The following is a 23,342-nucleotide window of genomic DNA, read 5'->3' as shown; positions in this document are numbered from 1 at the left end:
GTACAATGAGACACGAATAGCCACCGTACTTTTCAATGACAAGAAGACAGCACTTCGGAGACGCGAGATGAATTTGGATGCCTGGGAGAAATGTGCTCGAAAGGAGCTCGTCGGGTGAGGTTTTGGAGATGGTGGCCGCTATTATTGGATCTAGAAGCGACGGAACCCGAGCGGTAAAGCGGAGTCGGAGGAGGGTTTGTACCCAACAAGAGAGACACGATTCAAGCTGGGAATTGTGCTCGTGGAGAGATCTGAGCAACCCACGGCATCTAACAGGCTGAGAGGACCTGGTGGCACGGGTGGTATTCTAATAATGATATGGTAAGAGAAGTGCAGCGGTGGCTGCTGGGAGGCTGACGAGGTCTCAAGGGGAGAATTGGGTACGAAGCAACTGGTGGAAACTGCGCCTACAAGCAAAGTGCCGCCGACGCCGCAGCGAAGCGCAGCCTGGTACTAGTTGTTGCCAAAGTGGAAAACCTGCGCAGCCAAGAACTTGCTCACCTTTGAACCTCAAAGAAAACACACGCAGCGCACTGGCACTGCGGGTTGAAAGGGATGGATCTGATCCACACATCAAACTTGAACCCGCCATGGATCATGATGGATGACAGAGGATGCAGTGATGGAGCTTCCTTCTACTCTCTTGACGACCTTCAGGTTCACCACTATACTACTGCCACTACTACGTACCTTGAGGTTGGATACTCATTCACCTTAGCTCACCGCCATATTTCCTTGTCGGAGCTCCTTTACGCTGCCGTAACATGCTCAACTTGCAATTCACTCACAGTGTTACCACCACCCTGTCGAATCTCGTCCTGAACTCCGAGTCAGACCTAGTATAGTCGCATCTTATACAAAGACCGCCCGACTCCCACGTTTTCCTTCCTATTCACCGGGGTTTCGTGGAGTTAAAACGCCGAATCGACGCAAATCCTCGACCACAATCGCATCTCTACCACTCCAGCATGTCACATTCTCATTCAGACTCCAGCTCGGACTCCATGTCCATGCCCATGGCGATGGTCTTCACCAACACCCACACTAGCCCTCTCTTTTCCAACTCCTGGAAGCCCTCATCGGAAGGCGACTATGCGGGCACTTGCATCTTTCTCGTCCTTCTCGCGATGATCTTACGCCTCCTCTTCGCGGCAAAGGCTGTGTGTGAGCAGAGATGGGCATCGGCCGCCCGAAAACGGCGATATGTTAGGATCAAGGGGCGAGAGACCGAGGCTGGCAGAATTGATTCGGATCCTGACGCGAAAACGGGATCCCTCGTCACGGCCCAAGGCATTGAGGAAAACGTCAAGGTGGTGCAAGCAAGAACCGGCGGAGTGGTTCCTTTCCGCCTATCGATCGACATCCCTCGAGCTATCCTCACAACAATCATCACTGGTGTTTCATATCTCCTGTGCGTCCCGTCCTTACGATCCTGGTGTGCTTATACTGATTTTGTGCTAGGATGTTGGCGGTTATGACCATGAACGTTGGCTATTTTCTTTCAGTGCTGGCAGGCACATTCGTCGGCGAGTTGTTGGTGGGCAGATATGCCCAGATTGACGAACATTTGCATTAAGCACGCGGGTTAGGATGGCGTTCAGGACACCCATTTCGTTACCTGATGCCAGTGCTATAGAGGGTGTAGGAGGGAGCGTAGAAGCTTCCACTCTTCGGGCGTTCTTATACCGGGCGTCAATATCTTCTCAATGGAGACCCAGCAATATGATAATGACAAACCTGCCTATGTTACCCCTACAAGTCTGAGTGCTTCTGTTTCTGCCTCTGCCTCTGCCACATACCTAAGCTGTAGAAATGTCCTGTGTATAGCAGAGACTACCTTAGTATGCGCCATGCACTAGGCGTGGTGTCACAGCATCGGTTTCTGCAGTATCTACACAGTAGCTCCGTATGGTCTCCCTGTATTCGCCCCAGTGTGTGCCGGACTCGGAGTGGATCATCCTCATTTGCTCCCCTCATTTATCATCACCACCTCATTATTACTCTATATTGACATTATAATTATTTGCTCTTTATTTGCTCTTATTTGCTCGCCCCCCCTTTTGTTCTTGCGGTGAGCAAGTTTTTGTTCTCCACTGTCAGGCGCGCACGTTTTCGGCAGCGAGCTAACAACAACGTAACAACATTCCAGCCCGATCCAGTTTCACGGCCTCGCGATACCACCACTGCGCCGCATTGCCCCGGCCCTCCGAATCGGCGAACGCTGGTCAAAGACACGTACGGTGGTAGCTTGCAAGACAAGCTAATTATCAAGCATTCAAGACGGGCAGCTACTACTACGTACTGCTAGACAAGACTTGACCATGGCGGTCCGGATCGAAGCTTGATCCATCGTGGCTCTTTCACCCCTTGATCGTGCCTTACGCGACTCTATATGTTCCGAGTCTTCCCCAGGAAAGTACATCAGTACCTCAGTAGTTTTCACATCTCATCTGACTTTCAGTACTCCCTTCTCTCTTTACACTTGTCAGTCTCCATAGCCAATTCAGCTGAGGCCTCAACTTGAGACACAAATTCAACGGACCTCCCTTCCGCCAGTATGATTCCTCAATCTGTTGTTGCCCTCCTCTCTCTCCCACTTCTTGTCTCGGCGCATTTCCATATCCTCTACCCGACTCCGAGAAGCAACGATGAAGAGGATGAGCCCAAGTTCCCCTGCGGTGGCTTTGCTGTCTCCCAGAATCGCACCGTCGTCTCGAGCTCGGCCATCCCCATTGCTCTGCAGATGGGCCATGACCGCAGTGTTGTCCAAATGCTATTAGCGCTGGGGAACGATCCAGGTGACAACTTCAACATCACTCTCGAGCAGACTTTCCAAGAACAGGGAGAGGGAAACTTCTGTCTGCCTTCTGTTCAGATCCCGGCGAATCTCGGTATCCAGGACGGCACCAATGGAACTTTGCAGGTCATTACGGACGGAGAAGGAGGTGGCGGTCTCTATGTTGTACGTTTCTTCCTGCTCGTCTGAAGGAGCTGCACATGACTAACATGTCGACAATAAGTGCGCGGATTTGACCTTCACGTCATCACCAACAGTCCAATCCCTCCCGAGCGCCTGCTCTAACGGCACCGGAGTCACTGCCTTCCCGCTCTCCGCGAAGATCAATGCCAACGAGTCAAACGCTGATGGCTCTCCACAAAGTGGCTCTAACTCCGGCTCAAGCTCATCTGCATCGTCCAGTAGCGCAAGTGCAACTCCCAGCGCCACCGCCAGCGCCAGCGGTGCTTCAAGCTCTCCGACAGGTAACAATGCTGCGATGTTTACAGCCGGGTGGAGTGTCCTGGGCGCTGCCGTACTTGGGGCAGTAGCTCTCATGTAAGGTTGAGCGGTCATGGCGTGAAAAATATGCAAGCAGCATCAGCGCGGTCATGAGCGCTGCAGATAATCATGTGTGGTTTATCCCAGCATTCATATGGGGTCCCAGTGTCTAGGGCCTCGACTGTTCATGAGAGACAAACGATCCATTTTACCATGCAGCGACAAGTTATCTGTTGGCCAGCATTATCCGTCTTCCAGTCTATCATCTCACGGCCATGTCTGGACCAAGTTCCACTCGCCTAAAGATTCACTCGGTTGAGGACCTCCCGGCCCTCCCGCTTCCTCTGCCAACGTCCACACCTGTCGAATACAATTGGCAGGATCAGTCAGGTCGACTGCCTCTACCTGCTCCGGCGTGATGATACAGACCCGGAAGTTCTTCCGCGCGAGCGGTTCATCTGATAGGTGTCCCGCCTTCTGCCCGAGTCCTTCGCCCGCACTGTCATCCTTACCTTCTCGTAACGGTTGTCCTGGAGGAGGATTCTTAAATGTCCCTCTCATCATTGGCGACAAGTTCTCGAAGTAGTTTTCCACCTCCAGCTTCCATGACCAGTCTTTCTCCTTTTCGGCATGGTTGGATCCCTCCTTGACTCGCATATACCGTCCAACTTCTGCTTTGACGGTGACGGTCCCCGAATTCTGAGCCTCTTCTCCTCCTTCTACATCTTCAGCCGCCACGAGCCAACACTTTCCCCTTATCCGCCATTGGGTCATTGTCTCTTTGACCCAGAACACCGCTTCGACAGGGCCTCCACCTCCGGATCCTGAGCGGGATTGCGCCAAGTCTCCCTTGCCCTTCCCTGTCGCAAAGATATCGTACGTTTTGACCATGCGTGCATCCGTAGTGAATGTGGGACAGTCGGACCCGTAGATCGAAGGGTTCTTGGGTAGTTCATTGTGCTCATTCGGCGGTAGTGTTGCCCAGAAGCCACGGAAGATGCAGGTTCGAGCATGAGGCAAGCCCTTGGCACTGACGGTTGCTAGAGTGAATTCTGCACCTGCGCCCCCAACCTTTTCAAGATGGGACTCAAATGTCGGCTTCCACGGCGCAGGGCTGGTTGCGGTAGGATGAGACATGGTGGAAGCGAGGCGGACCAGACGTGCGGTTATTTTGACAGCCAGGTTGACAATAGTGTTATATATGCCCTTTTAAGCAGTACAAGAAGGCCGGCCTGTTGCTGGATTTGTACCTCTTTAAAGGAGTATTGCCTACGTAGATGTCTAGAAACCTTCACATATATGACGCGCTGACTGGCTTCATGGGAGTTCAAAGTTGATATTGAAATCATCGCGCAACAGGGATGACGTTTAGAAGTTCCTGGCGGCGAGGACTTTACAACTACCTTACTATTCTGCCAGCTTCGAATCTCACCGCCTGGAGCGGTGCCTAAAGTTCGCTCTAAGTAGCTTAGTCGAGCTTAGCATCGCCTATCACCCCGTTAGCTCCGGCAAACTTCCCCCAGACTTGCTGCGCGTTCCTGGCGCCGTTGCCTCTGGAGACCCAGACTAGTATGCCTCCCTTGTGCCAGTGTGTTGACGGCGCCACAGCCGGCTTTTCCACATCTGTCCCCTTCATGGTATCGTGCATGTTTTCATTGAATGCCTGCGTCGACACTTGAAATACAATTCCCACTGTTCCATCACCTTCATCGCGTGAGGACGCTGCATTGTTGTCTCCAAGCCTTCGGCTGGATTACTAGACAGAATCGTCTTCGTGATCTGCCGCCTGTACTCACTGCGGAAAGGAACAGCCTTCATCTTTCGGCCACAGTCGCAAGACAACCCCCTTCTCCGTTCGAAAGCCATGGCTATCGGCGGCACACCTCTCTCGCCGAAATCACAACACGACCTCAACATGGTCATGCCAATGCCTCCCCCTCTCCTGCACACTCGTTCGGGAAACGAGCTGTACGAGCGTCCTCAAACTCCCACCACTCCTGGCGGTAATCATGGCTTTACCAGTCCGACGCAGACACCCCAAGGTAGCCCAAGCAAGAAACAGCTTCCACCTGGCGCCAATGACTTGCCTAATGTGTTCGAGAACGCCATGAAACTTGGCCCAATGTCGCCCACAAAGAGTCAACCAAAGTCACCCGCCAAACAGGGTCTCTACGCGGGAGATGACAATATCAACAAGGACCCATTCTCAGATTCTCCATCTCACCACCACGGCCGCTCGGAAAGCCCAACTCGCCAGTCTAACAAAGAGAATGCGCCTGCCTTGAGATATGGAAAGGACCTCCACCAGAATCATGCTGCGCTTTCCCGACAGGAGCAGTATCAGGCCACGGAATCCAGAAAGACGATCACTCGAGGTCTGACCACCGAGGAATTGCAAAAGCTGCAACTGCCCAAGGTCAAGCGGCTTGCAAATGTGACTCAATTGTGTAAGTAGGGTTGGTGCTGCCGTCGTGTCCAGGCGCTAACTGTATCAGACTTCCTCGACTATTACTTTGACCTCCTCTCATACGTCCACAACCGCCAATCGAGAGAAACAGCCTTCAAATCCACCTTTCCCGCCCCACCTGAAACACCAAAGGAAGACTACGATGCCGCTCTTCATAAGTATCTCGGTCGCGAACGGGCCAACCTGCGCAAACGCAGAACCCGTCTCCGACATGGTGACTTCCAGATTCTGACACAAGTCGGCCAGGGTGGTTATGGTCAAGTTTATCTTGCTCAAAAGAAGGATACTCGAGAAGTCTGTGCTCTCAAGGTTATGAGAAAGAAGCTGCTCTTTAAATTGGACGAGGTGCGACATATCTTGACCGAGAGAGATATCTTGACCGCTGCGAAATCGGAATGGTTGGTCAAACTCCTCTATTCGTTCCAGGATGATGAGCAGATCTACCTGGCAATGGAGTACGTCCCTGGCGGTGACTTCAGAACCCTGCTCAACAACACCGGCGTTCTTCACAACCGACATGCACGCTTCTACATTGCAGAGATGTTTTCGTGCGTTGACGCTTTGCACACGCTGGGCTACATCCATCGCGACTTGAAGCCTGAAAACTTCTTGATTGACGCTACCGGTCACGTCAAACTCACTGATTTCGGTCTTGCCGCTGGCATGCTCAGCCCCATCAAGATCGAAAGTATGAGAATCAAGCTTGAGGAAGTCGGGAACACTCCTGTGCCATTCGGTATCACGCCTGTCGAGGACAGATCGGCTGATCAGCGACGCGAAGGCTACCGCTCCCTCCGGAAGAAGGACATCAACTATGCCAAGTCCATCGTGGGCTCTCCAGACTACATGGCTCCCGAAGTGCTTAAGGGAGAACACTATGACTTTACTGTCGACTACTGGTCTCTTGGGTGCATGTTGTTTGAGGCTCTGGCTGGATATCCTCCCTTTGCTGGGGCGACTGTCGATGAAACGTGGCAGAACTTGAAGAGATGGCAACGTGTGCTCCGCAAACCAATCTACGATGATCCAAATTACTTCCTCAGCAAGCGTACCTGGGATCTGATCACCCGCCTGGTTGCTGCGAAGGACCACCGCTTCAAGAACATTACGGAAATCCACAAGCATGACTACTTTGCCGAGGTGGACTTCAGTACTTTGAGAGAGCAGAAGGCGCCCTTTGTTCCCGAACTCGACTCTGAGACCGATGCCGGATATTTCGACGACTTCAGCAACGAGGCGGACATGGCCAAGTACAAGGAAGTACATGACAAGCAGAGAGCCCTGGAAGAGATGGCGGAACGTGACGAGAAGATGGGCAAGGCCTTGTTTGTTGGATTCACCTTCAGGTATGTATCAGAGTCTGAGTTTCCTTTTGGAGGTACCATACTAATGTGTTCAGACACCGCAAGCCAGACCCCGAAGCCAGCCCGCGAAAGCGCATCGAAACCGATGGCAATTTCGGAACTATTTTCTAGGGGGTCTTACGGCAATGACAGCTCACAGCTTGTACAACTCGCTGTTGGCCAGGTCATGTCGCTCACCCGATTTCTTTATTTCTCTTTCCATTCGAATATGACCTCAAGGACGGTATGAATCAGGAAGGATGCCACCAACACGCTTGGTGGGTTTCACGCAATGGCGTTGGTCTGATGTATTATGACAGCCTTGTAGGATCTGGGAAGGGCCGCGTGGTGGCAGGTGGTGCTGGCAATGTGTGCGCACCGAAGGCAGGGATAGCCATTACGCAGGATAGGCTGGGCTGTGCCGGAGTTTGTTCTTTCTATGTTAGGGACGATTGCAGCATACCACTGGCGTGGGAGCTGACTGGCAGTCGTTATGAATAGACAACGAGCTCATCTTGAACGAACAAATAGTTCCATGCGATGAATTAGCTGCAGGTTCATTGATCATTGCGCATACTCTCCTCAGAAGCTACTACGCCTGATTCAAGACAACGTAGAAGAAGCATCAAGCAGAAAAATACCCGCCGAGTCTTTGCCGGCTTTGTCGGCCCTCTGCTCTAGGGTGTTGGTGAGGGCCTCGAAAGAGAGCACATCTTCCGCCACACTGAAATATCGTTCGGGCAGTTCGATCCTTCGAAGTCGAGGGAACCTGTCGATGAGGACGCTCAGGATCCAGACCATGTCATCCAAATCGGGCTGTGATACATGATTGTAATCTCTCAGGACGAGATTCTCGAGGGGATGCTGCTCTTGAGACACCGGGGCGATGGAGAAAGTCACATTCCCGTGTCCATCCTCTTCGTACAGAGGATTCTTGTGAGCGCCGACGTAAGCGGGGAGTACTAGCGTCTTGACCATGGGAAAGGCATGCATGATCGCGCCCAAGGGTAATCTGTCCTCATGCAATGCCGGCCCGATCTCAAGCGTCCGAATTGTCCGCGCTGCCGATGTAGATGGGCATCTGTCCAGACATTTGAAAAACGAGTAGTACAGGCACTCGGCGATTCTCAGTGTCTTTAGCGTCTCCGGCCAGCTGTCGAACAAGGTTGCCCACGAGCCTTCGTCCTCGTAGAGTCGGTGCGAGACTTGGAGGAATCTCAGGTTCTTCGGCCAGCGCGACTGTGGTTTCAGGTCGGCCCATAACGCGTTGCGCGGGAGTTTGAGCGTCGTGAGGCGGTCCAGGTGGTCGATGGCGTCGAGGAGCTGCGGGAGGTCGATGTCATAGTAGTCTGTGGATAGATCTAAGGAGCGCAGATGCAGGCATTTGGAGAGTGGTGCTAGCGAGGGGATACTGTCGAGACAAAGGGGTTGTGGTTAGATGTTTGGTAACATGATAAGTGGTCGTCTTGGGTGGTCATTGCGGAAAAGCAAGGGGAAGCTATAAGGGACAAGGAAAGGGCAAGAAGAACGGTCGAATAGTGTCCATAGAAGGAAAACGCATGAGGAGTTGAGATGCAGGATGGGATGGGGCCAAACTTGAACATACGAGAAAGTAATGGCTGGGGCGGCAAAACTCTCGAGCGAATCTTTGGTCCGCCGAATCAACCGGGCCGTGAGACTCTTGGAGCTCTCATACGACAATCCGCTCATGTCGAGATGTTTGATCAGTTTCTCGAGACCCAGGCGCGGTTTGCGTCTCACGGAAGCCGGGACGGATGAAGGGGACGGCGCGATCGTGCGCACGAAAAGGTCGAAGTTGCGGTTGTTCAGGACTGGCCGGTTGTACAGGTGCTCGATCGACGCGGTGTACCATGGTCGCGAGACGAGGCAGCATGCCCATAACGTCTTTTGCAAGAGGAGAAGTGAATCAAGTGAAGAGTCGGAGTCGGAGTCGGAGTCGGCAGTATTGAAGAGGGACTTGGAACTGGAGCCAGGGTGGTTGTATGAGGCGATCAACCAGATCACTTCGACGGGGAGAGGGACGGGGTCGCCACGATAGATAGGGTCGCCGACCTTCATGCCTTTGAGATCGCTGTTGGTATTTGGCTCATGAGGGGAATGCTGGATAGACTTGAATGAAAGAGAGGTGTCGTAGGATGTTTATCAGATGAATGTGATAAACACAGTACTACTACATCGTTGTAGAGTCTGGGGTAAAAGCGTAAAAGTTGAGAGCAGAATCGAATGGCGCGCGGGATCTGCAAAATCCAGTCCGATGACGTCGGGGCCGAGACTCGTTCAGCCTGACATGTGACTGGCTTGGCACTGGCCCCTATGCCACTGGCCCCTATGCTTTCTATTACATGATGATGCAGGTGCCTACCTGGTAGGGAAGCAGTCCTAAGGTTGATACAATAGGCGTTCTCCATCAACGTAGGTGTACCTACCGCCTATTAAAGTTATAAAGGGCGCTTCTATTAACATCTAATAGTACTACTTTTTTTATAGGGTGGCCTCCTAGGAGGTAAGTAGACCTAAGGTTGATACAACAGGCGTTCTCCTTCAACGTACCTTATGTAGGTATGTAGTGGTGTTTTGGTGCCTTTGGGTAAGCTTGGCTCTGCATGGTTATCAGTTCCGTATCGTCATAGACTCGGTGTTGACGAAGAATTGGCTCTTGTAATCTGGAAGCGAGGCGAAGACTTTATAGATGTCTAATGGCGTTGGGTATCGTTCGATGGGGAGCATCGGGAGGCGAGGTCCGCCAACTCGAAATTCTTCGATATCCAGTCCGTGTGGGCTGATTGAAGGCGTAGATGTTATATGTAGGTCTCAGAGCTGGAATTAATTTGTCTCCTTAAAGGCGAGAAAATAGGCGGTGGGCTTGATGGTGGAAGAGAGTCAGGGAGGGATGGTGGAGACAACTCACCTTTGCACAGTCGGTCAGACGGGAATCGACGGTGGTCCCCTGCAGTGACCTAACATTGTCTCCATTGTCTCCATTGCCGGCTTGTCTGCTGAGAGAAGGACTTCTTTGGCCATGGTGGTGGAGGTTTATTGACAGTGAAGCTGCGTTGTCTGCAGTTGATGCGCAGTTGAAGTTGACGGACGGCAGATGGCAGTCACTGTTTCCCATAGTGTAGTGCCTTCCGCTACTAACACTGCAACTGTTTCTTGTTTCTGCTTTTTTCTGGTCCTGCAGTCGACTGCAGTGTGAGTTTGTGGCAGAGATACTGGTATTCCAACACACTGGCAGGCTGCAGGCCGTTCGTTGGATGTTGTTCTTGCTTTGTCCTCACTGAGATTGTTCCTTGTGTTTAGCACCCTGTGTTCGATATATTGTCCATGTTGCCGCACCCTCTCTATCCTGTCCGCAGCTTGACCACCGATCTTGCTAGAAATCTGCCACGCGATCTTTACCTTGTTCGCTCCTACACTTATGTGTCTCACGCATCCTTTCGACCCTTCTAGCTTCTAGCCAGACCGCACCCTGGGTCTGCGGTGTGCTGTGTATGTACCAGCCTTATCCTGTCCGATCTTATAGTCAGAAGAGCTCGTGTGGTACTTCAGCCTCCTAACTTTGTTAGAGCAGCACCCTCTGACATCCAACGCATGCGGGATAGATCGGCAAATCTTTGAATATCACAGCTTCGATTGCGAGCAAGCTGGAACAGAAGGGCAATCGCTTTGGTCAAGGTCAAGCCCCAAGCTATCCGTCTGGGCCCTCAACATTCTTACCTTCAAGTAGGGTCCCGCTCAGCCCAGCAAGGTCTCCAAATATGCTGGGTGCACGAGCCCGTGCGGCTGAGTACAATGCTTTCAAAGCCGCATCTGCGAGGCAAGCTTCGCGCGAGGCTGAGGAACAAAAGTTGCCGCCAAAACCCGTGCCCGTGTCTCTGAGCGCGTTCACCAAGAGCACCCAGCCAAATCGAAACAAGGGCACCAAAGCCTATAAGCCTTTGGTCTTGGAAGACACGTCTGAAGATGGCAATGAAGATGACAATGAGACGTTGGAGGAGCCAGATGTGAGCAACGGGGACACACCTTCGACACCTAGCCGCCCGGCTACTGCTGCCGTCAATCGTGGAAGTCCTGATACCGGCGAGATTGAGACTCCCTTAGGCCCTCGTAATCCTCAACCCGTCCAAGCCACGGCACCAGCCTTTTCGGCACCAACCGCGCCCAAAGCCATGATTGCTGCTGCTGCAGCTGAACGAAAATCAGGGTTTGCTTTTCCAACACCTCAGCACAATCAGTCGCGTTCCGTCATCAGACAGTCCCAGAAAACCGTTCCGACCAGTGTGCAGAGTTCACCAAGCACCTTCTCTGGAATCGGTGGGTTGCCGTACTCTGATTTCATATCGCCCTACTTACCAGCTCTTCCCCCGATAGATTACCCACCACAGCGGCCGTACCGACCATCCCGGTACTTTGGCAATACGATGGCCCCCTCTGACTTGAGCCCCACGAAGCAGGAGAACAAACTGAACGCGCTGTCCCAAAACCACGCCGGCCCGTCCCAACGGTTCGGATCGACTCACCAGCAATTTTCGGAAAGCCCAGGCATGCAGAGTAGATCGCAGATCCCCAGCAACGCCTACGCCTACACCAATGCCAACCCTGATTGGAACGCATATCAGCAATTTGGTGGATTTGGGAGTGATCCTACCCAACGTCCAACTTTTCAGCACTTCAATTCTGATGGATTCATCCCACCCAATGAGCAGCCGCGCCAGTCTCGTCCCATGCCTCCTGCAAGCCTTCCTAGACGCGAGTCCTATCCAGATACCGAAGCGTCGTTCCTGAACCTTGGACCCATGCTGGGTAGTCCAGCGAAAATTGTAGGTCAGCCCATTCAACCCAGCTCAGCTGAGGCTAGCGAGGATGAGCCATATGACCGCAACAGCAAGATGCAGCATTTCGTTGCGGCACAGCAGGCACTGGCAAAGATAGGCAAGACAGTTTTGCACAACCCAGATCTGCATCGCACCAAAACCATCGAATCGCAAGGACAGGCATCAGTGGAGAACAGCGTGGCACCAGCAGAATATCAATCTCAGATCGAAGAGAAGGAAGATAGGGATAACCACCGTCCAGGACCTCGGTCTTGCTTGAAGCCGCCACAAGGTTTTGAGAGTCATGCAGCTGGTATCCTCGATCTAGACGAACACGTAACAAGAAACCCGTCTCCTCTGAACGACGAGGCACTTCGAACAGAATTTGGAGTTGGCACGGACGACTGGTGTGAGCTTAAGCCTGTGTCGAGGAGCGAGCGGCTGAAGATGAACAAGGCCATGAAGCTCTGCAGCACGTCCATCCACGCCGACACCCCCAAACCTCTGTTCTCACGAGGGCAGACCAGCAGACGTGATAATATCCTCCACTCGCTGGAAGCAGAGGACGGACGCATTGACCCTGTGAAGAGAACCATGGTGGCACGAATCGCTGACGACCACGTCGCAAGCCGACTCGCGAAGAATATGGGTAGTGATGAAGTTGCGGGCAATGTCTCGGAGGATGTCGAGGTGGAAAAGGCATCAATCCTCGCGGTGGGGGAGATATTGGCAAATCTTAAAGACGCGCCAGCAGCTGACCATGAGGCATTTCCCGACAAATACAAACCGGCACCGGAGTATGCCATCGAACGAGGTCGACTATTGACTGGACAATCTGGAAGCTCAAGCTTCTTTGAGGAGGACACGGGTGGATTTTACAACGCTCCTAGCCGTATCGCGCGAGACCCAAGATTCCGCCCCGCCGACAAGGAAGGCAACAAGCCCAAATCAGAAGATGAATGGAAGCACCGATTCGACATGTATGGGAGACGGCGACTGTGAGTGCTGGTTCAGCCGTCATTTGGACGGTATGGTTCGAAGATCACGATGTTTCCAACAGGTTGCTGTGAATGCGCATATGGCCTTCGAGATCAGACAAGGTGTTGCCAGTCCAACCAGAACAGTCTTTTGAAGTACGTAGCTTGAGACCCCTGTGCTTAGAGATCAGACAGACCTTTGATTGAGAGCAATCATAAAATTCAAAGCTCCTTGACTTGTCCTGCTTCATGGAAGTGACGTTTGATGCTCGTCTGCGGCGCCGGATAAATAAGGCGCCGCACTTTGCCGTGAAATGCGTCGGAAAATGTAGAGTCATGACATCGCCGTTTCGTCCGGCGACAAGCGACAGGCAAAAGCCGCCTCGCGTCAACCCACCACAACTACGGTCCTTGGTAGTCAAGTACTAGTATCTTTGGCCACCGGTTTCAATCGCATCCGCATGCTGGCCCTCCATCAATAAGTCTATTCTTCCCTCTAGCTCTGCTGCGAGTTCCAGTCGATTGCACGGAGGCACCTATTCTTCACAGCTCGCCAGCTATGGCGAGTCGATATTTGCGGCCGCAGCTGATCCGCTCCTCGAAAGCTGCGTTTGAATGTGCCTTTTGTGCGCAACGCCGCTCAACCCAGTTCACCAGACTTCCCTATACCAGCAGGCTACGTCCTCCTCTAACGAGATCCTATGCCACCATAAACCCCGGTGAACCGAAGCCGCCGCAGGAAGACCCGGACAAGCAGAAGAAGGAAGGTGACAAAACCTCCAAGGCCTCTCAAAAGGACTCGAGTAAGACCCCGGACGAGGGCGCAGAAAAGGAAGATGCCAGCAAAGTGGAATTTTGTCCGCTCACGGAGGAAGAGGTCAGGCAGATCGATGAGGTTGCAAAAATGATCAAGACCGGGCTACCTAAATCGCAGGCTGCCGCTGTCGACGAAGCTGTCGAGCTAATGAAAAAGGGTGGCATTCCTACAGAGCTACGAGAGGTTTTGGAGGCACGGAGGAGAAATCCACACAAGCCCATTGATCTGGCTACCACGGTGCGCCTGGTGGGAGTGTTCACAAAATTGTCTCGCATGAGCCCCGAAGAGGTTCGGGAGAAGTACGGTCATACTGCTCAGTCCACCAAGGCCTCGGACTCGGAGAAGGAGGGAACTCCTCTTTTCGAGCAGTCGAACAAGAAACAGGGCAGCGAAAAGGAGCAACAGGGCAAGCAAGGAGCCGACGGGAAGGGTAAACCCGCCGGCGCCTATGAGCTAAGATTGGATGCGGGCACCACAGTGATGGCTGCCATCCTCACGTACTACATTTACCGCAGCCTATATCCTGGAGAATCATCGAGAGACATCACTTGGCAAGAGTTCAGGACCACCTTCTTCGACAAGGGGCTTGTGGACAAGCTCACCGTCATCAACCGCACCCGGGTCAGAGTTGAACTGAACCGAGACGCCGTTGCTCGCATGTACCCAGAGTCGCCCGCCACTCGACCAAACTTCTACTACTACTTCTCCATAGGCTCAGTCGAAGCTTTCGAGCGACGATTGGATGAAGCACACCAAGAGCTCGGAATTCCCAGCAGCGAGAGAATACCGGTGGCATACTCGGACGAGGTGCCATTGAGTGCCGCGCTGTTCAACTTCGGTCCTACACTGTTGTTCATTGGCGCCTTATTCTGGTTCTCGAGAAGAGCCGCATCCGGAGCAGGCGGGCAAAGTGGTATCTTCGGAATTGGCAAATCACGAGCAAAGCGATTCAACCACGAAACCGACGTCAAGATCAAGTTCTCGGATGTTGCTGGCATGGACGAAGCAAAGGTCGAAATTATGGAATTTGTTTCCTTTTTGAAGGACCCCACCAAGTACCAAAGATTGGGTGCAAAGATTCCTCGTGGTGCCATCTTGTCTGGTCCTCCAGGAACTGGTAAGACACTATTGGCCAAAGCTACTGCCGGCGAATCCGGTGTCCCTTTCTACTCGGTCTCAGGTTCCGAATTCGTGGAGATGTTCGTAGGCGTGGGTCCGTCACGGGTGCGAGACCTGTTCGCCAACGCCCGAAAGAATGCGCCGTGCATCATCTTCATCGACGAAATCGACGCGATTGGAAAGTCCAGAGCGAAACAGAATTTCGGTGGAGGCAACGATGAACGAGAGTCGACCCTCAACCAAATCCTGACCGAGATGGATGGGTTCAACACTTCCGAACAGGTCGTTGTGCTTGCTGGTACGAACAGACCTGACGTGCTCGACAAAGCGTTGATGCGTCCCGGTCGGTTTGACAGACATATTGCCATCGACCGACCAACCATGGACGGCCGGAAGCAAATCTTCCTGGTCCATCTTCGAAAGATTGTCACCAAGGTCGACATGGAGTATCTCACCGGACGTCTTGCAGCACTGACTCCTGGCTTCTCCGGTGCGGATATTGCAAACTGTGTCAACGAAGCTGCTTTGATTGCTGCCCGCGCAAACGCAGCTTCGGTTCTGATGGATCATTTCGAACAAGCCATCGAACGTGTCATTGGTGGTCTTGAGAAGAAGTCGCTAGTCCTGTCACCAGAAGAGAAGAAGACTGTTGCATATCACGAAGCTGGTCATGCTATCTGTGGCTGGTTCTTCAAGTACGCCGATCCCCTCCTCAAGGTCTCGATCATTCCAAGAGGACAGGGTGCCTTGGGTTACGCACAGTACCTCCCTGCCGGTGGTAACGACGTGTACCTGATGAGCGTCAAGCAATTGATGGACCGGATGGCCATGACGCTCGGTGGCCGTGTCAGCGAAGAAATCTGGTTCGACACCGTGACAAGTGGTGCATCAGACGATTTCAACAAGGTCACGCGTATGGCTACTGCCATGGTGACGGAGTGGGGGATGTCGCCCAAGATCGGCTACCTGCACTACAAGGACGACGAGCAGCGTCTGCACAAACCCTTCTCCGAGGAAACAGCTCGACACATCGACGAGGAAGTGCGTCGACTTGTGGACGAAGCTTACAAACAATGTAAAGATCTGTTATTGGAGAAGAAGGACCAACTACAAGCCGTGGCGGAGGAATTGTTGAAAAAGGAGATGCTTGTGCGAGACGACCTCGTCAGACTTTTGGGCAAGAGACCATTTGAGGACCAGGGAGACTTCCACAAGTACTTCGACAACAACGAGGGAAAGAGTGCACCGTAAGTTGTGATTCGATAAGCTTGCCGATGGAGATCTGACTCTGACTGACTTTTTGTGAACCAGTCCGCCACCACCAACTGAGATAGATGGCCCTTCTGGAGGCATCCCGGAGACGCCAGCGCCCGCGTTCAAACGCATCGATCAATAGCAGGATTGACTTGCTTTGCCGCTGACATTGACGAACTCATCCCTCCTGCTCCATGGACAGGACGTTAGTAGACGATCTGTTACATTAATTTCTGGCGATGGTTTCGACAACTCCTTTTGTTCTGCTCGTCTAATTGCATCAGCGCGGTCGTCGAGGCGCAAAAAGCCTCCCGGAGGTGAATAGAGGAATGTGTCTTTACAAAAAAAGAGGACCTGCGAACAAAACATTCTTCAGCCCATTACAGCCCCATCTCTTCACAACCGATACAGCTCGTCTGCTGTCCTGACCCGACAAACCCCGTTTTTATCAGGGTCACCGCGGCTCGGCTAAAACAGTCCTCGATGGCCTCCAAGTCTGAAGAGCAATCCGATGACCAGCTCATGGAAACTGGAAGCTATTCAGACTGTAGGCGGACAGAAGACCCTCACATTTGCATGGAAAGCGATCCCAAAAGAAAAGCGAATCTGGAAGCGAGACGCGCATCTGGACGAGAACACCGCGGCTGTCGTCTTCTCCGTTTCTCCCTTGCTCTGCACCTATGTCTGTGCATGTATGTATATATCCACCGCTCACATTCGTCTATCTCGTCTACCCTCCACAAATCTGTCTGCCCCGGCCTTTCACCATTCCAACCAATATTGCTTGGGGCCAGGGAGGGGGGGCTGTTGTTGGTCTTTTGGTCTGTGTTTCCTTGCATGGCATGGCACTCGGGAAGAAAGGTTCGGATCGGATCCGCCGGCTTGGTGATCGGGACGGGATTCGCAATGATAGTTTCTCTGGAAGTCGGGTGCAGAAAGCAAAAAAGAACGGACAGAAATAATTAGTTACTATGGTGGTGTCTAGGAGGTTGGAGATGGTCGGGCCATGGTACATTGAATGAATCCCTACTTTTCTAAAACAAAAGATCAACCAGGTTTTAACGTTCCTTGACATTGGCAATACCAGTACTAAAAGATTGTCAGGAGAACGAAGGAACTCTCTCAAGCCCTCAATGCAATGATGATACCCATCTGCAGGTAGATCTATACTTCGTCCTACACGACATCGACCTTCTCGACGTTGTCCCTACTTTTCTCGCCCTGTTCCTTCTGCTTGGTCTTCAACTCGTTCAGCTTCGCCTCGTGCAATTTCCCGGCATCGATCCCCACGGCGCGCATCCATTTGGGATCGATCATCTCGACATTCAGATACGGCGAGACATCGTCCTTGTCGACGAGCGCCGGGACCGTGCCCATGCCCAGAAAGGCCCACCTGTTCTTTTTCGCAGGACCGAGATATTGGATGTCGAAGTCCTCGTATCTCGGCTGCCGAATCGCCTCGATGTAATGCAGCGACGAGCCGGGCCAGACGGCATTGACGCGGCCCGTTTCGTTGTTCTTGTACCACGACCGACACTCGTCAACCCAGACGGTATGCTTGATCCACTCTTGACAGTGGTCGTTGAACGCATCCGTCACGTCCTGCTTGGGCGCGATGCTGCAGATGTATTCGGTCTGGAGTTTCCGGATCATCTGGACCGCGTACTGCGAGACATAGTACAGGGGACCCATCACGCTGCCGTTCTCGACTGGCCAGTTGGGGCCGATGAAGGTCAAGAAATTCGGGAAGCCGGGCACCGCGAGACCCAGGTACCCTTCGGGACAGATCTTCCATTTGTCGGCCAGGTCGACGCCGTTTTGGCCGATGATCGGGAACCGCGGTCTGTAGGAGACGTCGAAGCCGGTCGCACAGACGATCGTATCGACTGGGCGGTGGACGCCGTCCTCGCCGATCACGCCAGTCTCGTCAATGCGCGTAACGGGGGTGAATTGGACATCCACGTTGGGTTTCTGGATGGCTCTGTACGGAAGTTGTTAGGGGTTTCGTTGGCCACGGGTCGGGTACAGTATCAAAGGATACTCGGCGGTGGCAAATAGGGAGAAGGAGTCTGCTCAGACAGGCCACATAAGAGGCTGCAAAGCCTTATGTGTGTAGAAATGTAAAAAGTGGGCAAAAGGACGTACTCAATATATGGATCTCCAGGAGTGATTCTGCGGCAGCCAATCCCCCAAGTCGGAGTGAATCCTTTGATCAATCTCTCGTCTCTGATCATCTCAGACATGCGCTTCTTCAACGCCGCCTGCCCTTCGGCTTGGCCTTTGGAGTTCTTGTAGAACGTGCCCCACAGGCCGTTGACTTGGTCTTCGATGGACTTTGCGTGTTCCACGATCTTATATGGGTCACGGTACTCTTGTTTTTGCCCGGGGGTGTATTCATGGTTCGCGCCGAAGTTGTTCGCGATCTGGACGAACCAGACACCTAGACACCAATAGACGGTAAGAGAATGCCCCGGTACGACTGACAGAGCTGACGCGGACGGGGACGGGAGGCGTGGTATGAAGGTAGGGTCAGGGGGTCAAGAAGTTACAATACCTGTCCGGACAAACACGTCTATGTGCTTTGCGTGAGGCTGCATGGTCGGAACAGTCTGGATACTGGACGCCTGGGGTTGATCACGGACTTAGTTGGCTTATCCATCGACGCTTTCTCATCCCAGACCATGCAGTCAAGAGGGGACTCACTCCAGATCCAATGACAGCGACGCGATCTTTCTTCCATTCCTCCACTTGATAGTCCTTTGCCCAACGTGCTGTATGGATGATTCGGCCTTTGAAGGTCTCCAACCCCTCAATGTCGGGCCACTTGAAGTTATTTAGGATGCCGGTCCCGTGGAGGAGTATGTGGCAGCGGTCCTCAAACAGATGGGTGCTGCCATCGGCGTTGGTCTGTTTGAGTTTGACAAGCCATTCGCCAGTCTCTTGCTGCCAGTAACAGCCGACGACTTCGGTGTTGAAGGTCATGTACTTTCTCAAGTCGAAGACTTCGCACACCTTGTCGAGATATTTCCAGATGTCGGGAGAATAGGAGAAGAATCGGGGCCAGTCAGGCTATATGGCCCGGCAAGATCAGTCGTGAACAGCACATGTTGTTCCACCAACGCATGACTTACGTTCAACGCAAATGGATACGTGTAGGCATGGCTTGGAATATCACATGCACAACCTGTGGCCGCATGTAAGCTCGCGGACCGACACAATCAGAGGAAAGGAAGCGCAGCCGAGAAAGAGGACGACAATGAAGAATCCCAGCGCCTCGGAAGTCGTGGACGTATGCCCTTCAGGTGAACATACCGGGATATCTATTCTCCAGCCAGGTGCCGCCAATTTCTTCATTCTTCTCGTAAATCACATGCTCGACGTTCTTGAGTTCCTTCTGAATGAGGTATGCATTCAGAATCCCAGTGACTCCAGCACCGATTGATAACACACGGATCTTTCGTGTATACGGTCCATGGAGGACAATATCTGCGAGACTTTGATTAGAGGAAATTTTCGCTAGCTTTGAGAGTTACCATCGTAGGGTGTGAATGAATTGAAGCTGCAATCCGAAGCTCACCGGGGATCTCATAGTCGCCACGAGGGACTCCGTTGCTCGAGTAGCCGTCAGTGGACCAGTTTATCTGGTTGATGTCTGGCGCCATGGTAAGTCACAGATCTGGTGCATCAAATGGCAGCACTATGGGAAGTAGAGGCGAGGAAGCAGGAAGACAATAAGTAGCTAGGTGAGAAGGGCCAGTCTGGTAGTTGAGGCGAAGGCTATCCAGTCGAGGGCTTTATATTGTATACCAAACACTGCTTGCTTTCGTCAAGAGTAATTGAAAGTGAGTTGGATTTGTGCCGGAACAAGGAGAAAACACAAGGACCATGAGTAGAAGGACTGGACAGAAGATATGCAAATGGCCGGCTATCGGTTGCCTGTGCATATCATGCTTCTGATCTTTATATGCCCACCTCGCACCCAGTCCCGACTTGGTGCCGGGTCCATGAGACCACCACAACCGATGTGATCTGACCGTGAAGGACTGACTCCATAAAAGGAGCAGAGCCAATGACCAATCCGAGAGGACCAGCTAGACCCGGAACAGTTGGTGTCTGGGGAGAAGAGACGGTGGTATAATGCGAATCTGTGGGGTTGCGGGGAAAATGTCGAGGCTGTGACCCTGGTTTGTGTCTGTTCGCATGAAGTGAATGTTCGACCCGAGGTGTTTCTCTGTCGTATCTCGGACAACCGCCGAGGGTATCAGTCTGGTATATCATGTTTGACTCTTTGACCGAGGTCAAAGGCAGGAGCTGCCAACCCTATATCCTTAGGATGGCCTACCAGCTTCGTTGATGTCGACTTGGTGGGCAACCCTGCATCAATAGTCCCACCGCAAGGGCAAATTCCGTGAGCTATGTCCGACTTCGATTGTAAACAGTCCGTCTGGCATGACCCAGTTCTGCTGCACCACCGACCAATAACTCAAATCTTTTCTTGTCAAGGTAAGGTTGACTGTCTGGTAAGCCCCTGCGTCAAGCTCGATCTTCGTGAAGTTTCGCAATACCTTTACGGGTGTGTCGATGATTTCGCCGGTCGAGGTTTCTTGAATTGACGGAGGAAAGGATACATACATCTGTACAACCGACTGGCCTGTACGGCTACCCGTGTTGGTGACACGGACTTGGACACTGACATGGTCTTCGAACAGGGATGGATTGCCTCCTTCGCCACCTCCGGCGGGGCTGGGTTCTTGGTGGACGTTGTATCCATCAGGATATGGATACTTCCCTTCCTTGACCTGCTTCGTGCTGGAGATGTAAGGATAGACGTATTTGCGAAGCGTGGAGAAACCTGCTGGGAGGAGTGCGCTCTCAATTGGAGGGATGGTCTCATCCAAGGCTGGCGGGGCCAATGTCTTCGGCCTAGGGGAGGGCAAAGGAGATTTAGCCTTCAGCTCGGTAACAACTAAATCGGACAATTCGAACGTAGTGAACGAGAGCCCGTGACCGAAAGGATAGCGAGGCTCAATGCCGTACTTGTCGAAATGTCGGTAGTCGATGTACAGTCCTTCATTGAAGTCGACCTGTGGTATGATGGCGTTTGGATAGTACAGAACAGGGGCGCCGGGGCCATAATCCTCAAGACTTCTCCCCAAGGTATACGGCAACCTCCCTGAAGCGTCCGTCCTGCCAAATAGAACATCGGCAAGAGCGTTTCCGCTCTCTTGGCCTGGAAGGTTCGCGAAGACAATGGCCTTGACAGACTCCAAGTCGGCAAACTCTTCAATGATGACGGGACCGACGGAATGAATCACGACCACGACAGGGCCGCCGCACTCTTCAGCAACGGCACGGATGAGCCTAGTTCCACGCTTCTGAATTTCGAGATCACTTCGATCGGCACGCTGGTTCTGCCAGATGCGGTAGCCTTCTCCAGAATCTGCGTTCCCAAAAACAAGGCACATGTCCTGCTCCTTGAGCTTAGTCTTCAGCTTGGAAGACACGCTGTTGGTGAGCGAGCTGAAGATCTCGACGGATGAGCCGTCAAAGCTTGCATTGATCGCGGAGAGCGGATCAACCAAGTAGGTGAACTCTGTCGAACCCGAGCCCCAGCCGACAGCAAGAGTGCCTTGATTGCAACCACGATCCTCACAGTAATTGGGACCTTTGCCGGGCCCTGCATCTTCGCCGATCACCGCGACTCGCTTTCGGTTCCCAGTGCCCAGCCCGGAGAGCGTGGGAGTCAGGGGCAAGATGGCGTCGGAGTTCTTCAGCAACACGATGCCCTCGCTGGCAACTTCTCGAGCCAAATTCCGGCTCTCTTCGTCCTCTGTTTCCACAAACTTGTTGACAACGACCTTTTCTTGTTTGGTGCTGCTACCGGGGTGCAAGAAGCCGGACTCTTCGTCGGTCCAAGATGAGAAGTTTGGGCCTTCTGACGTCCAAGAGTCTTGCCCCATTTGATACCATGCCGCAACGATACGGGTCACCATATCATTCAGCCTCGTCATGGGGACCGAGTGGTTGAGGACGGCAATGGTGAGTTGGTCCCCGAAGAGCGCTTTTCCATCCAGCCAAAACAATCCGTCTCCAGGCATGGACATGTCGAGGCCTGCAAGAGCGCTGGCTACACCACTGCGTTGGGCCAGCCAGTCAGACTGCACGAATCCTTGGAAGCCAAGTTCATCTTTCAGGATGCCATTCATCAGCTTGCTGTTGCTACACGCGTAAGAGTTGTTGACCATCTGATAGGAACACATAACGCTGACCACGCCCGCGCGGACGCTCTCAGCGAAAGGCCAGGCATACAGCTCGTGTAGAGTCCGATCATCGATGTTGGAAGAGAGCGCCTCTGGCAGCCCCCATTCGAAGGACTTTCTGAAATGTTCCTGTTCGTTTCCGACAAAGTGTTTCGCAGTGGCCATGACACCCTGTGATTGGATACCTTGGATAGTCTCATATGCTCCGACCGCTTGGAGGACTGGGTCACTCCCAAAGCCTTCCCAGACCCTCCCTCCCGCAGGATTGCGTCCGAGAGGTCCCATGGAAGGGCCGAGAAGCACGTTGACTCCTTTAAGCCTAGCCTGGCGTGCATGCACGACACCACGTCTGCGCATAAGATTGCGATTCCATGTGGCACCTACAGTCACAGCGGCAGGAAAGGAGGTGGCATGATCAGCAAAGCGTATTCCTAGAGGACCATCTTGTAGACAGAGCCCAGGGAAGCCCACATGAATGGCTGGGGCGGTATTTCCCACGCACAAGCTCATGGCCCATCCTGTGCCGGTGGTGATGTTGACTTTTTCCACCAGACTCATCCGCTCAACCATTTTCTGAGCCTTGTCGTAGCTCTGTTGCCATGATGACAGAGTTCCTCCTTGTGGGGTGGGATACCATGGCGGGGATTGACCGTCCTTTGCAGCGGTGGTATATATCCAGTAGCCACCACCACCGATTGCAGCAGAAGTAACTATTGCTAGCAGGAGAACAGAAACAGCGATGTAGCTTTTGGTGAGTCTGCGGCCAGCACAGAGTCGGTTGCCAAGGAAGTCCAAGTACTCTGAGGCTTTGCCCCTAGCAAGTTCGTTATGGCCCAGTAAACGGTGCTGGCTTGGGTCGAGATGTGAGCGTGAATGGGCAGGCGTAATATTCTCATCCGAGAGATCGCCGTCGTCGAAGTCAGAGGTGGATTGCTGTAAAGACGACATGTTTTCAGAGCTCCAGGCTCCGGAATCGCCCTTTAGAGGATGTGG

General features: G+C 52.9%; 9 protein-coding genes across 9 annotated transcripts; 5 read left to right on the top strand and 4 right to left on the bottom strand.

The window, feature by feature from the left end:
- Nucleotides 1-968: 968 nt before the first annotated feature.
- Nucleotides 969-1,576, top strand: A1O1_08353 (uncharacterized protein; the record flags this gene model as incomplete). The annotated part of the gene is made up of 2 exons (XM_007729215.1): nt 969-1,411; nt 1,462-1,576. The coding sequence occupies 2 exons, from the start codon at nt 969-971 to the stop codon at nt 1,574-1,576; spliced, it is 558 nt and encodes a 185-aa protein (XP_007727405.1).
- Nucleotides 1,577-2,557: 981 nt separating this feature from the next.
- On the top strand, nt 2,558-3,338 carry A1O1_08352 (uncharacterized protein; the record flags this gene model as incomplete). The annotated part of the gene is made up of 2 exons (XM_007729214.1): nt 2,558-2,962; nt 3,021-3,338. The coding sequence occupies 2 exons, from the start codon at nt 2,558-2,560 to the stop codon at nt 3,336-3,338; spliced, it is 723 nt and encodes a 240-aa protein (XP_007727404.1).
- Nucleotides 3,339-3,544: 206 nt separating this feature from the next.
- On the bottom strand, nt 3,545-4,414 carry A1O1_08351 (uncharacterized protein; the record flags this gene model as incomplete). The annotated part of the gene is made up of 1 exon (XM_007729213.1): nt 3,545-4,414. One exon carries the CDS (start codon nt 4,412-4,414, stop codon nt 3,545-3,547), a length of 870 nt encoding a protein of 289 aa, XP_007727403.1.
- A 727-nt stretch (nt 4,415-5,141) lies between these two features.
- A1O1_08350 (AGC/NDR/NDR-UNCLASSIFIED protein kinase) lies at nt 5,142-7,219 on the top strand (the record flags this gene model as incomplete). The annotated part of the gene is made up of 3 exons (XM_007729212.1): nt 5,142-5,724; nt 5,773-7,090; nt 7,144-7,219. The coding sequence occupies 3 exons, from the start codon at nt 5,142-5,144 to the stop codon at nt 7,217-7,219; spliced, it is 1,977 nt and encodes a 658-aa protein (XP_007727402.1).
- A 471-nt stretch (nt 7,220-7,690) lies between these two features.
- Nucleotides 7,691-9,166, bottom strand: A1O1_08349 (uncharacterized protein; the record flags this gene model as incomplete). Its single annotated transcript, XM_007729211.1, has 2 exons — nt 7,691-8,498; nt 8,694-9,166. 2 exons carry the CDS (start codon nt 9,164-9,166, stop codon nt 7,691-7,693), a joined length of 1,281 nt encoding a protein of 426 aa, XP_007727401.1.
- Nucleotides 9,167-10,866: 1,700 nt separating this feature from the next.
- Nucleotides 10,867-12,924, top strand: A1O1_08348 (uncharacterized protein; the record flags this gene model as incomplete). Its single annotated transcript, XM_007729210.1, has 1 exon — nt 10,867-12,924. One exon carries the CDS (start codon nt 10,867-10,869, stop codon nt 12,922-12,924), a length of 2,058 nt encoding a protein of 685 aa, XP_007727400.1.
- A 534-nt stretch (nt 12,925-13,458) lies between these two features.
- Nucleotides 13,459-16,086, top strand: A1O1_08347 (AFG3 family protein; the record flags this gene model as incomplete). Its single annotated transcript, XM_007729209.1, has 1 exon — nt 13,459-16,086. The coding sequence occupies one exon, from the start codon at nt 13,459-13,461 to the stop codon at nt 16,084-16,086; it is 2,628 nt and encodes an 875-aa protein (XP_007727399.1).
- A 1,179-nt stretch (nt 16,087-17,265) lies between these two features.
- On the bottom strand, nt 17,266-19,751 carry A1O1_08346 (uncharacterized protein; the record flags this gene model as incomplete). Its single annotated transcript, XM_007729208.1, has 7 exons — nt 17,266-18,070; nt 18,235-18,529; nt 18,644-18,713; nt 18,793-19,158; nt 19,221-19,273; nt 19,402-19,575; nt 19,667-19,751. 7 exons carry the CDS (start codon nt 19,749-19,751, stop codon nt 17,266-17,268), a joined length of 1,848 nt encoding a protein of 615 aa, XP_007727398.1.
- Nucleotides 19,752-20,468: 717 nt separating this feature from the next.
- Nucleotides 20,469-23,297, bottom strand: A1O1_08345 (beta-glucosidase; the record flags this gene model as incomplete). The annotated part of the gene is made up of 1 exon (XM_007729207.1): nt 20,469-23,297. One exon carries the CDS (start codon nt 23,295-23,297, stop codon nt 20,469-20,471), a length of 2,829 nt encoding a protein of 942 aa, XP_007727397.1.
- Between the last annotated feature and the right edge of the window lie 45 nt (nt 23,298-23,342).

Source organism: Capronia coronata (genome assembly GCF_000585585.1).
Source record: "Capronia coronata CBS 617.96 chromosome Unknown acBCG-supercont1.8, whole genome shotgun sequence".
Taxonomy (NCBI): Eukaryota; Fungi; Ascomycota; class Eurotiomycetes; order Chaetothyriales; family Herpotrichiellaceae; genus Capronia; species Capronia coronata.
The sequence above is the reverse complement of the archived record's forward strand: the minus strand, read 5'-3'. Positions and strand labels throughout refer to the sequence as shown.